General features: G+C 30.7%; 2 protein-coding genes across 2 annotated transcripts; one reads left to right on the top strand and one right to left on the bottom strand.

Moving 5' to 3' along the window:
• Positions 1 to 4,882: 4,882 nt before the first annotated feature.
• On the bottom strand, positions 4,883 to 8,868 carry LOC105113000 (cytochrome c1-2, heme protein, mitochondrial). The gene is made up of 8 exons (XM_011008964.1): positions 8,728 to 8,868; positions 7,600 to 7,677; positions 7,104 to 7,324; positions 6,196 to 6,475; positions 6,043 to 6,114; positions 5,333 to 5,449; positions 5,160 to 5,225; positions 4,883 to 5,079 (listed from the first exon to the last, which is right to left on the bottom strand). The coding sequence occupies exons 2-8, from the start codon at positions 7,657 to 7,659 to the stop codon at positions 4,963 to 4,965; spliced, it is 933 nt and encodes a 310-aa protein (XP_011007266.1). The 5' UTR covers positions 7,660 to 7,677; positions 8,728 to 8,868; the 3' UTR covers positions 4,883 to 4,962.
• A 4,329-nt stretch (positions 8,869 to 13,197) lies between these two features.
• Positions 13,198 to 16,694, top strand: LOC105112991 (uncharacterized). Its single transcript, XM_011008956.1, has 5 exons — positions 13,198 to 13,383; positions 14,586 to 14,839; positions 15,640 to 15,851; positions 15,936 to 16,203; positions 16,298 to 16,694. The coding sequence occupies exons 2-5, from the start codon at positions 14,588 to 14,590 to the stop codon at positions 16,586 to 16,588; spliced, it is 1,023 nt and encodes a 340-aa protein (XP_011007258.1). The 5' UTR covers positions 13,198 to 13,383; positions 14,586 to 14,587; the 3' UTR covers positions 16,589 to 16,694.
• Positions 16,695 to 20,956: the final 4,262 nt, after the last annotated feature.

Genomic DNA, 20,956 nt, shown 5'->3' with positions numbered 1-20,956 from the left:
AGGACTCAATTTAGGTTTTTTACAAGGATAGATGTTATAGAGGAAGGAAAATGATAGAAAAAAGGCCACTTCTTTTCCTCAGTAGGCATGTATGTATGGTAGTCTTTAACTAGATGTCATGCCCGCGCAATACCGTGGGCTTGTGACATACTTGTATGTTATTGTGGGTTTATGGAAAAAATCATAAAAAAATTATATGGAGAGAAATTGTTGCAATCCACAATATTTTCAAGGAAAAAACTACAAAGCTAAATTATCAATTAGCTTAATATTAAAAAAATAAAATCAACAAAAATAATTTGGGAAAGAAAAAGAAAAAAAATAAAGGGAAAAAAATCCAAGCAAGTAAATACTGTAGCAATCTATAGTATTTCATGAGGAATTCTAAAGTTGTAATTCTCAGTTAGTTCAATATTAAAAATAATAAAATTGATAAAGATAATCTTGAAAAAAACCATAACAAAAAAAGCATGCGGGGGAACACTGTAGCAATCCACAATATTTTGAAGATAAAAACTACGAAGCTAAATTCTCAACTAGCTCAACTAGCTCAATATGAAAAAGATAAAATTAACAAAGATGATTTTAGAAAAAAAATCATAAAAAAAGAAAAACATTGTAGTAATTCACTGTATTTTAAAGGAAAAAACTACAAAGTTAAATTCTCAACCAATTCAATACTAAAAAAGTAAAATCCACAAAAAAAAATTATAAAAAAAACAACCAAAAAAATAAAAAGAAGAAGGCAATTTTGGAACAAAAAGTTTTTTAAAAAAAGGAACAAAACATGTTGGAAAAGTTAAAGTAAAATTTTCAACAAGTTCAATATTAAAATAATTTAGGAAAAAATTAAAAAAAAAACATATGGGGAAATATTATAGTAATCAATGGTGTTTAAAGAAAAAACTACAAAGTTAAATTCTCAACCAGCTCAGTATAAAAAAACAAACTCGATAAAAATAATTTTGATAAAAATCCATAATACAAACTTGATAAAAATAATTTTGATAAAAATCCATAAAAAAAACATGTGGGGAAACACTGTAACAATGCAAAAATCATGTGGGGAAATATTGTAGCAATTTATTGTATTTTGATGAACTACAAAGCTAAATTCTCAATTGGTAAAATTTTAAAAAAATAAAATCGACAAAGATAATTATGAAAAAAATCATTAAAAAAACCACATAAAGAAACACTTAGTAATTCACATTGTTTTAAAGAAAAAAACTAAAAAACTAAATTCTTTATCAGATCAATAATAAAAAAATAAAATCGACAAAAATAATTCTAAAAAAATAAAAAAAATTAAAAAAATTTGAAAAAAAAATAAATTAATTAAAAAAATTTAAAACTAAATTCTTAATCAGCTTAATAAAAACCATGTAGAGGGAACAATTCAATACATATAATAATTTATAATGTTTTTTTTATTCAATCAACTCAATATAAAAAAAAAACATTGTAAAAGATCAATTTGATTAAAAAATCATAAAAACCTTTATAAAGAAATATTATAAGAATTTATAATATTTTAAAAAAATAATTATATTACTAAATTTTTAACCGGTTTATTATTAAAAAAAGAAGAAGCGTGTGTGAGGGAAAAAAAGCAACATGTAAAAAGGAAAAAAGAAAAACAAAGGGTAGGGAAAGCTTCCCCACGCGTATGAGTTCTTTTAACGGTGGAGATGGGTTGTTCTCTCTAAAAACTCTTGGTTAAACGACTACAACCACGCAGCAGGCTCTTTTAAGGTTCTTCTCTTCTTTTGATATGCTCGCCCCTCTCCTGTGGCTCAAAATTAAGGGCCAGGTAGTACGGTTCTAAGCTGTCATCGACGGTTTCCTAGTCTAGCACAGAAAGCACGCCTACAGGCCTTCAATTTCAAGTAGAAAATCAACTTTGTTGCGAATCTGGTTCTGGACATACCCCTTGGATTAAGGTACGTACCGCCCTGTAGAGTATAGCTTACGGGCTAAACGAGGTGGACCCTCTCAGCTGTGGACCTCTGCTTTCACCGGTGGGGCCCGGGTTGTAAGAATTAATTACCGCAGGGAAACCAGACAGGACATGTAGTTTAATGAGCGCGCGATGCTAGAGACCTGATATTTTTGAGCACGTTGTTAGCCTGCGCTCCTCGGTCCTCGCAGCAGCGTGATCAAGACAGTTGTTACGAGTAATGTAATTTAATTAACCAATATTACTAGAGGCAGTGCAATTTATTTATTTCATCCTTCAGCTCCCATTGTATCATGTATTGCTTTGCTTTTTCTTTGAGTTATTTGTTACTTGTTGCTTTTTTTGAAAAAGAAATAAAAAATTTATTTGTAATTAAATTAACTCATCCTAATTATACCCAACTAGTTAATTGAGATTAGGATTAGAGTTTAATAGCTTGTGGCTTTTAATGATTAACTTAAATATGAAAGGTTCATCTGAATTTAATTTATTTCTTTTAATTTCATTGATTTTTTACTTTCTTTCCCACTTTCTGGGAGATTTCCCATGTATTTTTTTTTAAAAAAAACACTTGTTACATATATTTTTTTTTTTCAAGGCTTTGTTTAATTTAGTTTTTTTATAAAAAATTTTGCTTCTGAATTAAATATAAAGATCAATATTTTGATTGACTTTTTCCATCTTTTTCCTTTTTGCAAACTTGATTATTGGTAACTTGATTTTTATTTTTGTGTTGAATTCTTTTATGAATTTCTTGACTTGTGAATTTTCAATTTTGCACCTTGATTATATATATATATAATGATATTTGAGATTTTGACCTTCAATATTTTGATTTTAAATTTTTATTATTAACCCTTTTTATCAAGTTTTAATTTATTTTTAATTTTATCATTAAATCCATAATCTTAATTTATTTAACCAACTTTGCTAACAAAAAAAATTACTTATTTTGTTCATTAATTTTTTTTTATTTTTTTTCATCATTTTAATTCTTGAAGATTGAGAATCATTTTTTCCAGTTCTCTTTTTTAATAATGTACAGTCATTAATATTTTTTTTTAAATATACTTACAGCACTTAAAATTATTTTTTACACTTCAAAAAATTGAACCCGGCCCAGCCAGCAGCAAGGCCGAGGCGAGCTCTCTAGTAAATGCTATAAAATTATTGCTAGTCCTCCAAGTTAATGACATCGTACTTAAAAAAGAAATAAAAATTTTATTTGTAATTAAATTAACTCATCCTAATTATATCCAACTAGTTAATTGAGATTAGGATTAGAGTTTAATAGCTTGTGGCTTTTAATGATTAACTTAAATATGAAAGGTTCATCTGAATTTAATTTATTTTTTTAATTTCATTGATTTTTTACTTTCTTTCCCACTTTCTAGGAGATTTCCCATTTATTTTGAAAAAAAAAGTTTCGAGGCTTTGTTTAATTTAATCTTTTATAAAAAACTTTAATTTTAAATTAAATATAAGCATTAATGTTCTTCGAGTTTTGTTACAATTATTTTTGAAACCTTGGCTGGCGTAAGTCCTGGGCGATGAGCCAACCAATCAAGTTGAATGTTTTAATCATTAAATGATGTATTTTAATTAAGTTTTTTTATTTTTTTTAAATTCAATTATTGATAATTTAATTTTTATTTTTATTTTAAATTTTTTTATGAATTTTTTAATTTATAAAATTGAAATAAATCCTAGATGACGAGCCAACGAATCAAGTTGAATATTTTAAACATCAAATGGTGTATTTTGATTAAGTTTTTTATCTTTTATTTTTTTTTAAATTTGATTATTGGTAATTTAATTTTTGTTTTTATTTTAGATTTTTTTATAAATTTCTTGATTTATGAATTTTTAATTTTGTACCTTGATGATTTTTAATTTTATCAAATTTTAATTTATTTTTAATTTTATCATTGAATCTATAATCTTAATTTATTTTTCAATTTATTTACCCAATTTTGCTAACAAAAAAAATTACTTATTTTGTTCATTAATTTTTTATTTTTTATTTTTCATCATTTTAATTCTTGAAGATTGAGAATCATTTTTTTCAGTTCTCTTTTTTAATAATGTAGAGTCATTAATTTTTTTAAAAAAATATACTTGCAGCACTTAAAATTATTTTTACACCAAAAAATTTAACCCGGCCCAGCCAGCAGCAAAGCCGAGGCAAGCTATCTAGTAAATGCTATAAAATTATAGCTAGTCCTCCAAGTTAATGACATCGTACTTCTTGCACCTGTAAAGAGATCACATGTTCAAATTCCTACTTCATTGCAAGAAAATGTCAGAACACCCCTCTAACTTTAAGCATAATAGCAATATGACTCTTATCAAATATTAATAGTAAATATTATTCAAACCTTAAAATTAACATCTAAAATTATTTTTTTAAATGCATCAACTCAATACAATCATTTAATTGGTGCATTAAATAGTTCAAGAACACTCGTTAGTATTGGCTGCAGAAGAGAGACAGGTTAAGGAGGAGACATTATTTGAAATGAATTTTTCAAAATATATCCCCTTTATAATCCATCTTTCTTAAGGCTCTTAGCCAGTTAGTATTGGCTGCATCAGAGTCAGGTCTGCTCCTAATTTATCTAGGATTTTTACACATGGGGTAGCCATCCTCAGGGACAGAGCATTTAAACAGTTGATTTTGTGCTTTTCAGCCCCCAAATATCAAGAATTCTTTAAAGAACTTGAAGACAGTAAACCAAACATGAGGGTATACCATCACCCAGAAAGAAATTTAACAAAAATTCATGTCCGTGTCGCACCATTAATGTATTACAAGTATGGAGGAGCTTATTTTTCTACCTCAATTTCAGACTCTTTGGGTCACTCCATCACGCCATTGATAGAACAACCAATGATAGCAAAAAAAGAAAAAGAAAAGAAAAGAGAAACCTAGTTTTCTTACAAAGGAATTATTGCCAATCCACGTCCTCCCAAAGATATGAATGAGAGAAGCAGGATAGAAGTTAATTGACAACATCAAGGACCAGCTTGCGAGACTTGAGAACCGACCACTTCAAACGCCGGTAATAAGCAGCTTGAAGCAACGCCAAGGAGAGTACGAATATCCACTTAAAACCCATCTGCATCAGAGAGTGCATGTCAGCTACAGTAAATTCTTGAGGATATAAGGTGCTGAAAACATGTTTTTATGCTACGTTACCAGTTTCCTCTCTTCCATTTCTGGGTCTGCAGCCCATGACAGAAACGACACAACATCTTTTCCCATCTGAAACACAATCAATAACATGAGATTACCTGATAGAAAGTACATTCCAATCTTGCAGTTTATGCCTCTCCTGAAAACCTAGCGACAAAAATAATGAAGAAACCAACCTGAGCTTCTGTTGCAGGGATACCATCTTCATACTCAACAGCACCGTCAATGAGCATTTTAGGCATGGCAATAGCTCCCCCGGGAAAGTAAGGATTGTAGTGCAGACCCTCTCGGATCTACAGTACCATTTTGAAAGTATATATTTGAGGTTAGATGAGGAATGAAAACTACATACTAGTAAATTCAAACATGGAAATATAAACTTCTTGATTAAGCATATGAAGACAGATATGTGTGTGTGAAGGAACATGGTCCATAATGTCAAGAATAAGAGGGGAAAAAAAAAGACTTCCTGTTGAAGAGAGATGGATTTACAAGCATTTCACACGATCTGAACTGAGAAATTTTAAAAAGAAGAATAATACATGTAGCGAACTTTGCAGACACCTATGAATATCCCCTTTCCGGCAAAAAAAGGGGACTTCTGCACCAATCAAAACTGACTTGCACAAGTGAAGAGAAGCACAAAATGCATCATGCATTGTAACGAAGTTTTTTCTTGAACAAAGCTGGCAAGTTTTTCTTTTCTTTTTTTTTCTATACCAAAGTTGTCAGTCAGCAAAGCATCTATGAACTAATTTATCAGCCACACAACTTCTATGTATCTTATATAAAATTGTAGTTCATACTTTCCTCCAAGGTATATAAAGAACAACAATATGTTGTGTGTAAAAAATTGTGCTATAAAAGAAACTTGAGCAGAAATTACCGAAACACCAGCAGGAGGATCACGATAACCAGTTAAGAGAGAAAACACATAGTTTTGACCATTGTGACGAGCCTGAAAGAACAAAGTGTAAGATATTTCTGCAATAGACCATAACAACTTCCAAAAAATCTTAAACAAGAAGGTAGGTAGTACTTTTGTAATAAGACTTAAATCTGGAGGATATGCTCCTCCATTAGCAAATCTAGCTGCTTGTTCATTTGAATATGGCTGAGGAAAACGGTCACTAAGTTTACCCGGACGTGTAAACATCTCACCCTCATCATTAGGTCCATCAACCACCTCAATTTCTGCCGCCATAGCCTTGGTCTCCTCTTCTGTATATGCAACACCCACCAAATCACGGTATGAAATCAAGGACATGGAGTGGCAAGATGCACATACTTGCTGGTAAACCTGGTGACCACGACGAATCCTGCTCAGGAAAGATTCATCTCATTAACAGCACCGGAGACTGCATTTTATTTGTAAACAATAACTTAACCAAGCATGTGACAATGTCCTAAAGTTATCCAGGTAATTTTTTTATGCAAACAAAGACACCAACATAGGAAGAAAACATAAATTGCATAAGAAAAACAAAGTTTTCACATTTTTTCCTTCTACAAAAAAACAATAAATTTTTTTGAAAGCAGGATATTTTACTGCTGCAAATTTATGAAAACACACTTACATATGCTACCCAGAAAAAAAAATCCACCAAACCAATAGGAACCAGCATATGGTTCATGTGCAAAATAAATATACTAAACAATATAGCTTGAGGTCACGGGAAAGCCTTAAGTACATAATGTGACTGATATAGCTACATTAAGCTTGTTCCAAGTCAAGTTAAATTGTGCGCTTAAGCACATTTTATATGCCAAAAATAATACTCAGGAAGCATGGCATATGAACTCAGAATCCCTTTGTTAGACCAAGGATAGCTTGGACACAAGTTTACATAACTTCACTGATGTAACAATCATTAAGCTTTATCTAGGCTCAGAAAAATTGAGGGCTTAAGCACGTCTTCTACAGAAAGGATGGAGAAGTATACTCACGAAGCATGGTCATATGAGCTTAGAATCCCATTGTGAGGCCAAGGATAGCTTGGACACTCCAACCCATGTTCAGCCTCATCAGCAGATGCTACTGATGCAAAACTCAGAAACCCTGAAAGTCCAGCTCCGAGTAATGCAAATGCTCTTAGGGATTTCATACCCACAGATCCAGCATCATCATGAAATTTCTTTGAAGTAAAGGAAGATAAGACTGGAGGGACCTGCAAAATTGTGCCAGCTACTTAGCAACTGATATTGTAATACCTAGATGCATAAAAAGAACATGCATTCCAAAGTCCAAACCAATGCCTCTTCCTATTTTAGATAGAACAGGTAGAAGACAGATGAATTTGTCCCAGGAAAATTTCCATCTAAATATGCACATTAGAATGGAAACCGGAGCATGAACATGCATTCAAAAGAGACCACAAGTTGACTAAACAACACATAAACCAATAGCGGACCATCAAATTCAGCAAGGAAAGGAAATTCTTACCCCAGAGTGGGACTGAAGTTTTCTCCTCAGAAGCTGGTGGATCACCCCTCCTCCAGCCATTTTTGTTAATTAAATTCACTAAAGAAGAAAAAAAAAGAAGTAGAATTACAAACACATACAAAAAGATATAGATGCAAGAGTCAAATGTTCACTTTAGAAGCAAAAACTTCTGATTACATGTCTCTAAGTTTTCACACCAGAATTTATTACCTGGAAATGGTAAGCTGCTAAACTAAACCCTAGGAATCCTCAGCACATCAAATTTAAAAATAAAACTCCAATACCACCGTAAACAAACAAAACAACCAGCATGCGCTGAATGATTTTTTTTATGACAGCTCTATTTGATTTTTCAGTAGAATCACAGGAAAAAAAGAGCTCACTTGCTACAGATATAAAGATTAATTCAGAACTGAATTATATTAGAAAGAAAGATGAGAGTTGAGAACCCTGACAAAGCCTTAAAAAAAAAAGTTCAAGTTCTAATCTTGTAAATGACAGGCCAATAAATCCTTGTCTTTTAACTACGATGATTTCTTAAAAATGGCAAATCATAGCTTTCTCCACATATAACAAATTTTCCAACACTAAAGAACTTACATGTCTCGAAACTGGACACCTTTGCAACAAAAAACCCTATCAAATATGAGACATGTTTGCACAAGCACAAAACATGAAGAACCTAGAATCCAATTTAGAGAGGCACAGATAAACAAGGAGGCCTAAACTAATCCACACGGCTGCAAGAGCAAGCTTCCCAGAATCTACCTTAAAAACTAAAAATTGTATCTTTTTTCTCTAAATCAGAAAAAATTCTCTTAAACCTTCCAATTACAAACATTCATAAAAATCAAATCCTTTCTTTTTCCTCCAAACCAGACAAAACACTAGAACTCAAGACCTAACCCTCCAACAACAACATTAACGACATTCAAACAAAACCAACCAATAACAACCTCAAAATCCACAAAACCCATTTTTTTATTTTCACAGAAAAAATACAAACAACTGTATTTCAACACCTAATGTAACCTTGACCCCATACAAGAACACAAGCATTTCCTCAAAAAAAAAATTCTGGTGTCACTAGCAGATCTAAGAAGCTTTGAAATGAAAAGAGAAACTTACATGAAGAGTAGAGATGGTCTGCAAAGTATAAGCAGATCCACAATGGAGGAGCAGAACTAGCTTAAACCACAACTGACTCTTTTTTTGTGGTGATGATGAAAAAGAGGAGAGACGCCAGCACCCAAAAAAAATAATCTACACGCTCTATTTCGCACCCTTTCCTTCGGCCTTTTGGGCTTTCAAAAATTTAATCTTTGAAGACAAATCTTTTCGATCCCCTTCAATGGGCTTGTACACTTTGGGCTTTATATAATGTAATTTTATGGACCGAGTCTTCTTACCATCTCTGTTTCTATGGGCTCTAGGCTACAAGATGGTGTATTGGGCTCTATTGTGCCCCTATCCAGTAGGCCCGAGGTTGTGTATGTAAATTCGTAATAATTAAGATATAAAATTATAGAAATAATTATAGATTAAGACACATAGCTGATTAGGAATTCTTTTAACATATTGTACGTCCAAAATCCACCTATATCCTAGCATGATATGATGAAATATGAAAGATTCAGAGTATCAAATGATGTGAATTTGTTTATTTAAAAATCAGTGTATTTAATACAAATTTCTTTTATTAAGTCTCAAGATTATTTAAATATTGATTTCAATATAAATATTATAAAATCATTTAAAATATTTATAAATATAAAATATTTAGTTTTTGTTTGGTAACTTGATATCAATTTCTTTTTAGAGATATTTTTAATTAAAAAATATTTTTTATATTAATACATTAAGATTATTAAAGCGGCATCAATTTGATGTTTTTTAAAGTAAAAATAGTTTGAAAAATATTTTAAAAAATATATTCAACTTCAAAAACATATATTCTTTTAATATTTTTTTTGTAAAAAAGGTAATCTCAATTTAATAAATATTTGTTAAGGAGGTGTGTCGCTTGGTGACAGATATAGTTTTGATATTTTTGCGATGAAAAAATAATTTAATGAGTATTTTGAAAAATAAAAGATTGTGGAATACATGCGATTAATTAACTATAACTAAGATTAATCAGTGTTTCACTATAGTGCGATTTACTATACACTATAAATGAATTCATTATGGACTATATTGTTATGCACTATAAAACAGATAACATGTATTATGAATGAATTTATTATGGATTGTACTGTTTAATTGGAGCATATATGAGATTGCAACCAGCAAATCTTAAGTGCCAAGTTTGAGCTACGCCCATTAGGCTACGTATACATCGCACTTAAACTCTTGCCTGGAAGTTTGGCATCCATAATGTGCATGTGATGATTAGCTTGCTTGCATGTGTGTTGACAAACTAAGCACGCAAGTGGCGCATGAGCTCTTGTCTCAATACCAAGTACAGCTCTACGTCCACATGACACTTGAAATGCATACATGGAGGCTGGGCACACCTTATATACATGTGACACTTTGGGATACCTGCTTGGAGGCTAGGCACCTCAGCATACATGTGGTGTTTGGGCTATATTCATTTTCGATCCCCTTAATGGGCTTGTACACTTTGGGCTTTGTGTAATGCCATTTTATGGACCGAGGCCTCTTACCACCTCTGTTTCTATGGGCTCTAGGCTACAAGATGGTGTATTGGGCTCTATTGTGCCCCTATCCAGTAGGCCCGAGGTTGTGTATGTAAATTCGTAATAATTAAGATATAAAATTATAGAAATAATTATAGATTAAGACACATAGCTGATTAGGAATTCTTTTAACATATTGTACGTCCAAAATCCACCTATATCCTAGCATGATATGATGAAATATGAAAGATTCAGAGTATCAAATGATGTGAATTTGTTTATTTAAAAATCAGTGTATTTAATACAAATTTCTTTTATTAAGTCTCAAGATTATTTAAATATTGATTTCAATATAAATATTATAAAATCATTTAAAATATTTATAAATATAAAATATTTAGTTTTTGTTTGGTAACTTGATATCAATTTCTTTTTAGAAATATTTTTTAATTAAAAATTATTTTTTATATTAATACATTAAGATTATTAAAGCGGCATCAATTTTATATTTTTTAAAGTAAAAATAGTTTAAAAAATATATTCAACTACAAAAATAGATATTCTTTTAATATTTTTTTCGTAAAAAAGGTATGCATGCTGGTAATGTAATGTAAAATGTGTTTTCAATTAAAATTATATCAAAATAATATTTTTTTATTTTAAAAATATATATATTAAAACAATAAAAAATTATATTTAAAAATCTCAATTTAATAAATATTTGTCAAGGAGGTGTGTCGCTTGGTGGCAAATATAGTTTTGATATTTTTGTGAAGAAAAAATAATTTAATGAGTATTTTGAAAAATAAAAGATTGTGGGATACATACGATTAATTAACCATAACTAAGATTGATCAATGTTTTACTGTAATGCGATTTACTATATACTATAAATGAATTCACTGTGGACTATATTGTTATGCACTATAAAGCAGATACCATGCATTATAAATGAATTTATTATGGATTGTACTGTTTAATTGGGGCATATATGAGATTGCAACCAGCAGATCTCAAGCACCAAGTTTGAGCCACGCCCACTAGGCTATGCATACATCGCACTTGAACTCTTGTCTGGAAGTTTGGCACCCATAATGTGCATATGATGATTAGCTTGCTTGTATGCGTGTTGGCAGACTAAGCACGCAAGTAGCGCGTGAGCTCTTGTCTTTGTACTAAGTACAGCCCTGCGTCCACATGACACTTGAAATGCATGCATGGAGGCTAGGCACACCTTATATACATGTAGCACTTTGGGATACCTGTTTGGAGGCTAGGCGCCCCAGCATACATGTGGTGTTTGGGCTATATTAGGAGTAAGCTATACTTGTATCCCATTTAAGAACACCTAAAGCTTGGGTCAAGACGCTAGCACGTGGTTTTTAAGATTTAGATTCTAAATATTATTATTTGTTTTAGAAATAATATTATTTTATTATAATTAATATTTGTAATGAAATAATTAATAAATTTGAAAGAAAAATATTATTATTAATATTAAAAATATATTATTATTAATATTATAATTTTTTATGATATTTTTTTATAAAAATAAATAATGAGTCCGCGGCTCAGTATTATTAAAAATACTCAACAATTCTAAGTATCAATATAAAAAATATTATACTTTGAGTTGTAAATATTATTATTTTTCTTATAATACAAAGAATTTATATAAAAATATATTATTATTTGTGTTTCAAATATTATTTTTTTATATAATTCAAAATATTCATATCAAATATATTATCATTTCTCTTGTAATAATATTATTTTTATAGGAATTGAAATTTTTAATAGAAAAAATATTATTATCTACGTTCTAAATATTCTTGGAATTAAAAATAGTATTATTTGTGTACTAAATATTATTATTTTACTATAATCAAAATTATTAATATTAAAAATATTATTTTTCTGTGTTATAAATATTATTATTTTTATAATAATTAATATTATTAATAAAATAATTACTAAATTAGAAAAAAATTATTCTAACACCCATAGATTTGATTTGAAAGATAAAATTAAAAATCATCATCATCATTATCATCTTCATTAATAAATTTTTAAAAATTATTATTATTACTAAAGAAAAACCATGTGATGACATGTAGCGTTTGAGCTGCTATCGGGCGCTGGGCACATTCCTTGCGCTCACGTGTTGCTTGAGTTCCTACTTGAAACGCACACATGGTGCATGGGCTTTTGCCTTAGTGTTGGGCATACCTCTACCTCCACGCGACGCCTAGGGTGCTTGTTTGGGGCTTGGGTACATCCCAGCGCTCACGTGATACTTGGATTATGCTGGACGTGTTCATGTCTACGTCCTACTTGATCACACCCGACACTTGAGTTATGCCACTAGACCCAAAATGAATGGGTCCAGCATCACGATCTAAGATTAATAGGTTGAGTGTAAAGATCTAATTCTTAAAATTATTATTTATTTTGAAAATGTTATTGTTTTTATTTTAATTAATACTATTAATAAAATAATTAATAAATATTTAAATATTAATATTGAAAAAATATTAATATTTATTTGTAAATATTTATGGTGTTTTTTATAAAAATATATTAATATAAAAAATATTATAATTTTTGTTGACAATATTTTTTTTACAATACAATAGATAATATTTATATAAAACATATTATTATTTTTTATTTAAAATAAATTAAAAAATCAAATAATCTTAAATCTTGCTATCATCAAAATCTAAATTTAAAAAATAAAATAAAAGGTAAACCAGTGAAGGAACATCAAACACATGACCTTAGTGAAAGTACAATAATTTTGAAGAAAAAAATGTGGTTTTTTTCCCTTTTTGTTTGTTTGTCATGGCTAGTACACTACTGTTCGAAAAGACGCCCATTTTTGTATGTGACAGTATTTTTTGTTTCTTGCTATAAAATATCAGTAGATGTGACCGATCACCACCTACGTGGCTGCGTGGACATGATTCTCAAGGGGGGTGCTTTTCAGTTTACTTCGATTGTCTGAACGTGTGACCAGAAGACTAGCTGTTTTAAAGCAGAATGGTAGGCGTAGAATCTGGCTAGAAGATATCAGCTGCATCAGCAAGAGCTCACACTCGAAGAAACAAAGCCAAATCCTCTTCCTGTTCAATCTCTCCAGGTAAAGATTTAATCTTTTTATACTCTATGAATTTTAGCTCCTGTTAGTGGGTTTTTTTTTTTAGTTCTGATATTATATTGGAATTTTGTTTGAATTGCAGGAAGTATATTAATTTTTTCCTTTTTTAGCAAATTAAGGTGTTAAAAAAGGAAAATCTTGGAGATTTTGTCTTAACTTTGTGGTGTCGGCAATTACATTTTATATGAATTTAAAGGAATGATGATTAATCTTGATCTAAAGCAAAGAAGTTTAGGTTTAGATTCATCTCTTGTAGAATTCAATTGCTTTGTCCACATATCTGCACGTTTTGTTGATATTTATAGAAGTTTAGCAGAAATTAGAATATGCAATAGAGAAAAAGATGAGCAAGGGCTGTGTTGAAAGCATGATGTGCTATGTCTCCTGTTCACATACTAATGCAGACGGAAGCATCAACAAGAAGACAATATGCAAGAAAGACAGTTAATGGCTGAATAGTGTTGCACACAAAACCCTAAATTCGTAGTTTTATTTTCGAAAAATAATTTTGATATCTTGTCTGCCTCTCTAAGAGAATTACAACTCCCTAGATAGGTCAGAAACTGTGACTTTTACAAGGTAATAAAATTAGAATCCTAACATGAAACTTACTGCAATAGGATCAAAGATAGGACAAAATGCTTTTCCTGTTCTTCATGGCTTTTCTTTATTTGCTGAGATTCACAAAGCAGGTAAAGATATAGCATAAGAAAATTACATGAACTATTTAAGATATTGAGTAGATTGTCTGCATCAACACACTGTAACCTGAAACAAAGGACTGGAAACTCTTATATCTTTTATTTCTCAACCCCAAATCCCAAAGTTGTCACCTTAAGATGGTTGTACTGGATGAAAAGTTTGGCTGGGGACTCTGTCATGGTGGCATAGGCATTTGGTCAACAGAGCTAGGCTTTCTCTTTTGTCTTGAACCTGACATAGGAAAAGATCATTATCAGTATCTTCTTAATCAAATACAAGACATCTTCACAAATGCCTCAACTCACAAAGCCCCTCTAATTACAAGGAGAACTTATTCTGCATTTTCTATGTCTTGAATGTATTAATTCTCTACAGGGATTCCAATATGGATTTTCCATAGTTGTTAAACTCCTATTTTTCATCTAATTTTCAAATAAATGTTTTGCTAACATGATAACCCATGCACCCTTCCCAATTTTCAGCAATGTTTGCAGCAATAGCAGTGGCATTGGCAGCAGGTCTTCTAAGTTGGGCTTACCAGACAATAAAGCCTCCCCCTCCTAAGATATGTGGGTCTCCAGGCGGTCCTCCTGTCACTTCACCCAGGGTAAAACTCAGTGATGGGAGGCACTTGGCCTACAGGGAAATGGGAGTTCCTAAAGAAGAAGCTAAGCACAAAATCATTGTCATCCATGGCTTTGATGACTCTAAAGATCTGAGTTTACCCGTGTCACAGGTAAAAGCTGAATTCACTCATTTCCATGCATTCATTATTGCAACTTGTCATGAGAATATAATTGAATCCTCTTTCTTTGCACTTTTACTTTACTGCATTCATTAAGTATTGACACCTCTTTCGTAGGTGAATACTGGAAACAAATGTCTATTGATGGTAACATAACTTTTCAGATTAACAACAGGAACTCGTTGGTAAAAGTTTCCTTCAACAAGGCAAATCAAAACACCATTAACAATTTAAACTTTAGTACGAGTTCAATGATCAGAGAGATTCAGCAACTACCATTTTTTAGAATTATTTCTTGTGATCTTACCTCAGCAATTAACGCGTAATGATTCAAGTATATTTATTTTGTATTATATGAAGAATTCCAAGGCAAGTATTACTCATGTGGCATCTCTGTTGCTCATTTGATTAGATTGGAGGTTGGCTGGGTGGGAGAGGAGAGATCAAGCTGGGATTCAGATTTTCTTCACCCTTGATACATACATTTCCAAACATACATGTTCTATGCAAATAAGTCACGTATTGGTTGAACCATTTCAAGATACCAAAGAAATGAAAAACTCAGGGTTTTGTTGACAAAACGTATTTTTAAAATAATCTCTCGGTCAATAGGTTTGTTTATTGAATGTCCATTTGACCTTCACTTGCTTTAACACTGCTTTGAGATGTATCAGTTGTCCGATGCTGTTCTTGTCTGCACCATGTCTTTCAGGGTGTGTGTGTGTCCTTCTCATACATATGCAATGGTATTAAAAAAATCATATTAATTCATCAACATGCTTTGATTTCAGGAAACTATAGAGGAGCTGAGCATATATTTCCTTTTCTTCGATAGAGCTGGTTACGGAGAGAGTGATCCGTATCCATCACGCTCAGTAAAGAGTGAAGCGTATGATATTCAAGAACTAGCAGACCAATTACAGATTGGGTCTAAATTTTATGTAATTGGAATGTCAATGGGGGCCTATCCTGTATATGGTTGTCTTAAATATATACCACACAGGCACGATATTTGAACTGCTAAACTTGTTTTCTGTGCTGAAATTTGGAAGTTACTTTGGAGTTCTCTAATATTTTCCTTACTCAGGTTGTCTGGAGCTTCCTTGGTAGTTCCATTTGTGCACTACTGGTGGCCTTCTCTCCCTGCTAATATTGCAAGAGAGGGTTTCCAAAAGCTTTGCACTGCTGATCAAAGGACATTTCAAGTTGCCCATCACACTCCCTGGCTATTCTACTGGTGGATGACTCAGAAATGGTTCCCATCATTATCAATTATGGCTGGAAACATGAACCTTTTTAGCCCCCCAGATATGGAAATCATTAAGAAGCTGTCAGAAACTCCAAAAGTTGGTCAGGTAGTTGTTTTTGTTATGCAGCATTTGTTCATTGCCAAACAAACTACAAAAACTTTTTAGCAATGGTCTTAGACTGCTGTGTTTCTGCATACAGAAAAAGGTTCGTCAACAAGGTGTTCATGAATCACTGCATCGAGACATCCTAGCTGGTTATGCCAAATGGGAATTCGATATCATGGATATAAGTAATCCTTTCCCTAATAATGAGGGGTCAGTTCATCTCTGGCAAGGCTATCAAGATAGAATCATTCCATTTCAAATAAATCGATACATTGCTCAGAAGCTTCCATGGATTCATTATCATGAGGTTCCTGATGCCGGACATTTGATGTTGTTCAAAACTGAGCTATGTGAAGCAATCTTAAGGGCACTTTTACTTGGTTAAGCCCTTTCTTATCATTTATAAGGCCACGTTATTTTGTTCTGGTTTGATAAACTCTTTGTTATCAATCTATATTTTATATAATAAAACTATGCATTAAAATTAGATATTTCATCGTTCCATGCCCGTGTGATGCCGTGAATTAGCAATCTTAAGGGCACTTTTACTTGGTTAAGTCCTTTCTTATCACTTATAAGGCCACGTTATTCCGTGAATTTGATAAACTCTTTGTTATCAATCTATATTTTATATAATAAAACTATGCATTAAAATTAGATATTTAATCTTTCCATGCCCGTGTGATGCCGTGAATTTGTGGTAGGTTGTTGTTTTGTCGTAGATTTATGAAAAAAAAAAATTATATGAAAAAAGCTGTTGTAATTTATAATGTTTTTTTTAAAAAATTATAAAGTTAAATTTTTAACCAAATTAATATTTAAAAAATAAAATGAATAAAGAAAATTTTAGAAAAAATCATAAAAAAAAATAAAAGGAAAAAAAATCATGTAGAAAAATATTATAGTAATCTATAATATTTCGTAAGAAAATCTACAATTGTAATTCTCAATCAATTCAATATTAAAAATAATAAAATTGATAAAAATAATTTTGAAAAAAATTTATAAAAAAATTATGTGAAGGAACACTCTAATAATAACAATTTATAGTGTTTTAAAGAAAAGATTTACGAAGTTAAATTCTCAATTATCTCAATATGAAAAAAAAAATAGACAAAGATAATTTTAAAAAAATCATAAAAAATAAAAAAAATCATGAGAAGAAACACTATAGCAATCCATAACGTTTTTTAAAAAAAGTACAAAGCTAAATTTTCAACTAGCTCCATATTAAAAAAATAAAATCAACAAAAACAATTCTAAAAAAACATAAAAAATTTAAAAAAATAGAAAAAAAACATGTGGAAAAAGTTAAAGCTGAATTTTCAACCAGCTCAATATTTAAAAAAATAGAGAAAGATAATTTTGGAAAAAAACATGTGAAAAAATACTGTAGCAAAATAAAAACCATGTGGAGAAATATTATAACAATTCATAATATTTTAAATAAAAAAATTAGAAAGCAAAACTAACAAGGATCATTTAAAAAAAATCATAAAAAAAATCATGTAGGGAAACATTGTAGTAATCTATAATATTTTAAAGAAAAAACTATAAAACTAAATTTCTAACTAGTTTAATTTATAAAGAAATTGACAAAATAATTTTAAAATAAAACAAAAAAAGAGATAATCTCGAGGAAAAAAAATGTAAAGCCCAAAAAAAATGAAAAAAATATAAAAAAAATACAAAACAAGATAATAAACAAATAACCAAAAAAAAACATTTGGTGTGGAAAAGTTACATTACTTTCTCACACCTCTTTAAAATATTAGTATATCTTTTAGAATATTAGGGTGTGTATATCAGATGTTTACTTTCTTGCCCTCAACAGTATTAATATATTTAAGTTTTAATAATAAAATTGAGATGTATTTATAAAAAAAATACACAGAGGCCCTGTCCACCAATAATTTTTATTGGTGGATAGACCACATTTTCTTAATTTTCATTGCAATTATAACTCTTTTTAGAAATATTTATTTGACTATTCATGCTTTTGGTAAGAAAAATCTATTACGAAAAACATTTTTTCAGCACTAAAAATAAAAATAAAAAATGTATACCTCACTATAATAATTAAGTAGAGGGTATAACACTAAGCATTGCTGGCCATGGCTAGTTCTCTAAAGCCACCTATATAGAATCCCACCATTCTCTACCATGTATCCTCACTCTCAACCTCCTCTTTTCACCATTTCTCCAATATTGCTCATCAGCAAATTACAATGTCCTCTCAAATATTTGATTTTGAGATTTTTCACTTCCTTTCAAAACTAGGTCCTTCAACAGGTCCTGGTTTGGAGCTCATTCTTGGCATTGTTCTCTTCGTTTTCATATTCTCGTTTTGGTTAGCTCCAGGTGGTTTTGCTTGGGATTTATCCAAAACTAGAACAACCATTCCTGGCCCTTCAGGTTGGCCTCTTCTTGGCATGGTCTTAGCTTTCACAGGTTCTTTGACTCATAGGGTTCTTGCCAGGATCTCTGAGTTACTGAAAGCTAAACCCTTGATGGTATTCTCTGTAGGGTCCAGTCGTTTCATTATCTCCAGTTATCCTGAAAAGGCAAAAGAAATCCTAAACAGTTCAGCTTTCGCTGATCAAAGAATCAGCTTATGAGCTTTTGTTTCATAAAGAAACGGGGTTTGCTCATTTTGGTGATTGCTGGAGGAATTTGTGGGGAATATCAGCGACTCATTTGTTTAGTCCTAGTAATAGAATTGCAGCTTTGGGTGAGTTGATAAGATATATAGGTCTTAAAATGGTGAGTGAGATAAAGAGTCTAGCGGAGAGAAACGGTGAGGTACTTGAGATTAGGAAGGTGTTGCGCATTTTGGGTCACTAAACAATGTGATGATGAGAGTATTTGGGAGGAGTTATGAGTTTAGTGATGAGAGCAAAGTCGATGTGTGTGAGCTTGAGGGTTTAGTGAGTGAAGGGTATGAATTGTTAGGGATTTTCAATTGGAGTGACCATTTCTCCTGTTTTGGGTTGGCTAGATTTGCAAGGAGTTAGGAAGAGGTGCAGAAACTTGGCTGCAAAAGTGAATGTTTTCGTGGAGAAAATCATAGATGAACATAAGATGAAGAGGGTTGAGAGTGACAGAAACGAAGACATCATCAAGAGTGATGAGAGTTCTAGTGACTTTGTTGTTGTGTTGCTTGACTTGCAAAAAGAGAACAAGCTCAGTGCTCAGACATGATTGCTGTTTTATGTGTAGATTTTGTTATTCTTATTTTCTATATTAACTTTTTTTTTAAAATATTTTTCTTTCCGATTAAAACTCATTATATGTAATTAATGACTAATTTGACTATCCTTTCATAGTTTGTCTTCCTCAGGAAATGATCTTCAGGGGTCCTGATACAGTGGCAATCCTCTTGGAATGGTTTTACACCCTGATATTCAAGCAAAGGTCAGGCTTATATATATATATATATATATATATATATATAGACTAGATTGACCCATTAATTCGATGGATTAATGTGAGTTATCCATTGATTCGATAGATCGGTCTAGCAAAAAAAAATATATAAATACAGAGTGTTTATATTATTTTTTATTTTAAAATGGAGTGGGTAATTCATTGTACCATAAATTATATTATATATAAAGGGTGTTTATATTATAAACCATACTATAATATTATAAAAGTGTTTTCTTTATTATTTTTTAGATAAAAAATATTATTGAAGATGTTGTTTTTTTCATTTATTATACTAAAAGTTATTGGGTTTGGCTTGGAAGTTAAACTCAATACTATTAGATTTGGCTGGGTAGTTAAATCTAAATCGTTTCTAATAGGGATTGGGTCTAGCTCATAGCCAGATCCAAGGCTTTTAGGTCTGACTTTTAGCTATACTAAGATATGTCCAATCATATTTTATTTAGATTTTTTTCTTATTTAATTTTGTTTTTATACAATAAAAAAAATTAAAGAGATTTTTTTATATTGTATTAAAGTTGGATGATGATAATTTTTTTATTTGAAATTGAGTCAGTTGAGTTTCTTTTCTCTTAACATGGGGTTTTACCGTTATCAGAATCCAATTGCGTTGGGTCGTGCTGCTACGTTGGGTCATGTTGCCTAACATGATATAATAGCATTGAGTCATACTGTCCTACCAAACCTTTTCGTATTAGGCTATGTTATCGGCATGACCCTATAGATTTGGGTTGCCACCGGATCTAAAGCACTCAATATATATATATATATATATATACATATATATATATATTATATTTAAAAAGAAATGTTATTGATTTCTTGCAAAATGCGGATAAATATGCTAATGGTGTTTAAAATGTGTATTACAACTTGCCATGATCCTGACTTTTCTATGCAAAAAAAATAATTTAATTTCTTCATTCTTACACATTAGAATGTAAAATGGATTGTTCTAAATCACTCGAGACTATTGAAGCTAAAAGAAATAACTTATTGTTATTAATAATTATACTATTGTGTTGTGTTTTCTAAAAAATATATACACGATAAAAATAATAAATTTAAAATTTTTTAGGAGTTATAAAAATTTTATTGTATAGATTTAGAATTATTTAGAATTTATGTAAATATTACCTATAGATCAAATGTTTTTTTCAGATTTGAATATTTACTTTAAGATTAGAGTGTCATAAACCATAAACTATCCAAATATTCAGGTTCTAATAGTAATTCACATGAACTTCCAGGAAAAAATCTCTCGAATTGTTAAAAAAATTAATTCATGGATAATTACAAAAACTCT

This window comes from Populus euphratica, unplaced genomic scaffold, assembly GCF_000495115.2.
Source record: "Populus euphratica unplaced genomic scaffold, PopEup_1.0 scaffold5.1, whole genome shotgun sequence".
NCBI classification, from domain to species: domain Eukaryota; kingdom Viridiplantae; phylum Streptophyta; class Magnoliopsida; order Malpighiales; family Salicaceae; genus Populus; species Populus euphratica.
Note: the sequence above shows the minus strand (reverse complement) of the source record. Positions and strands in the feature narration are given on the sequence as shown.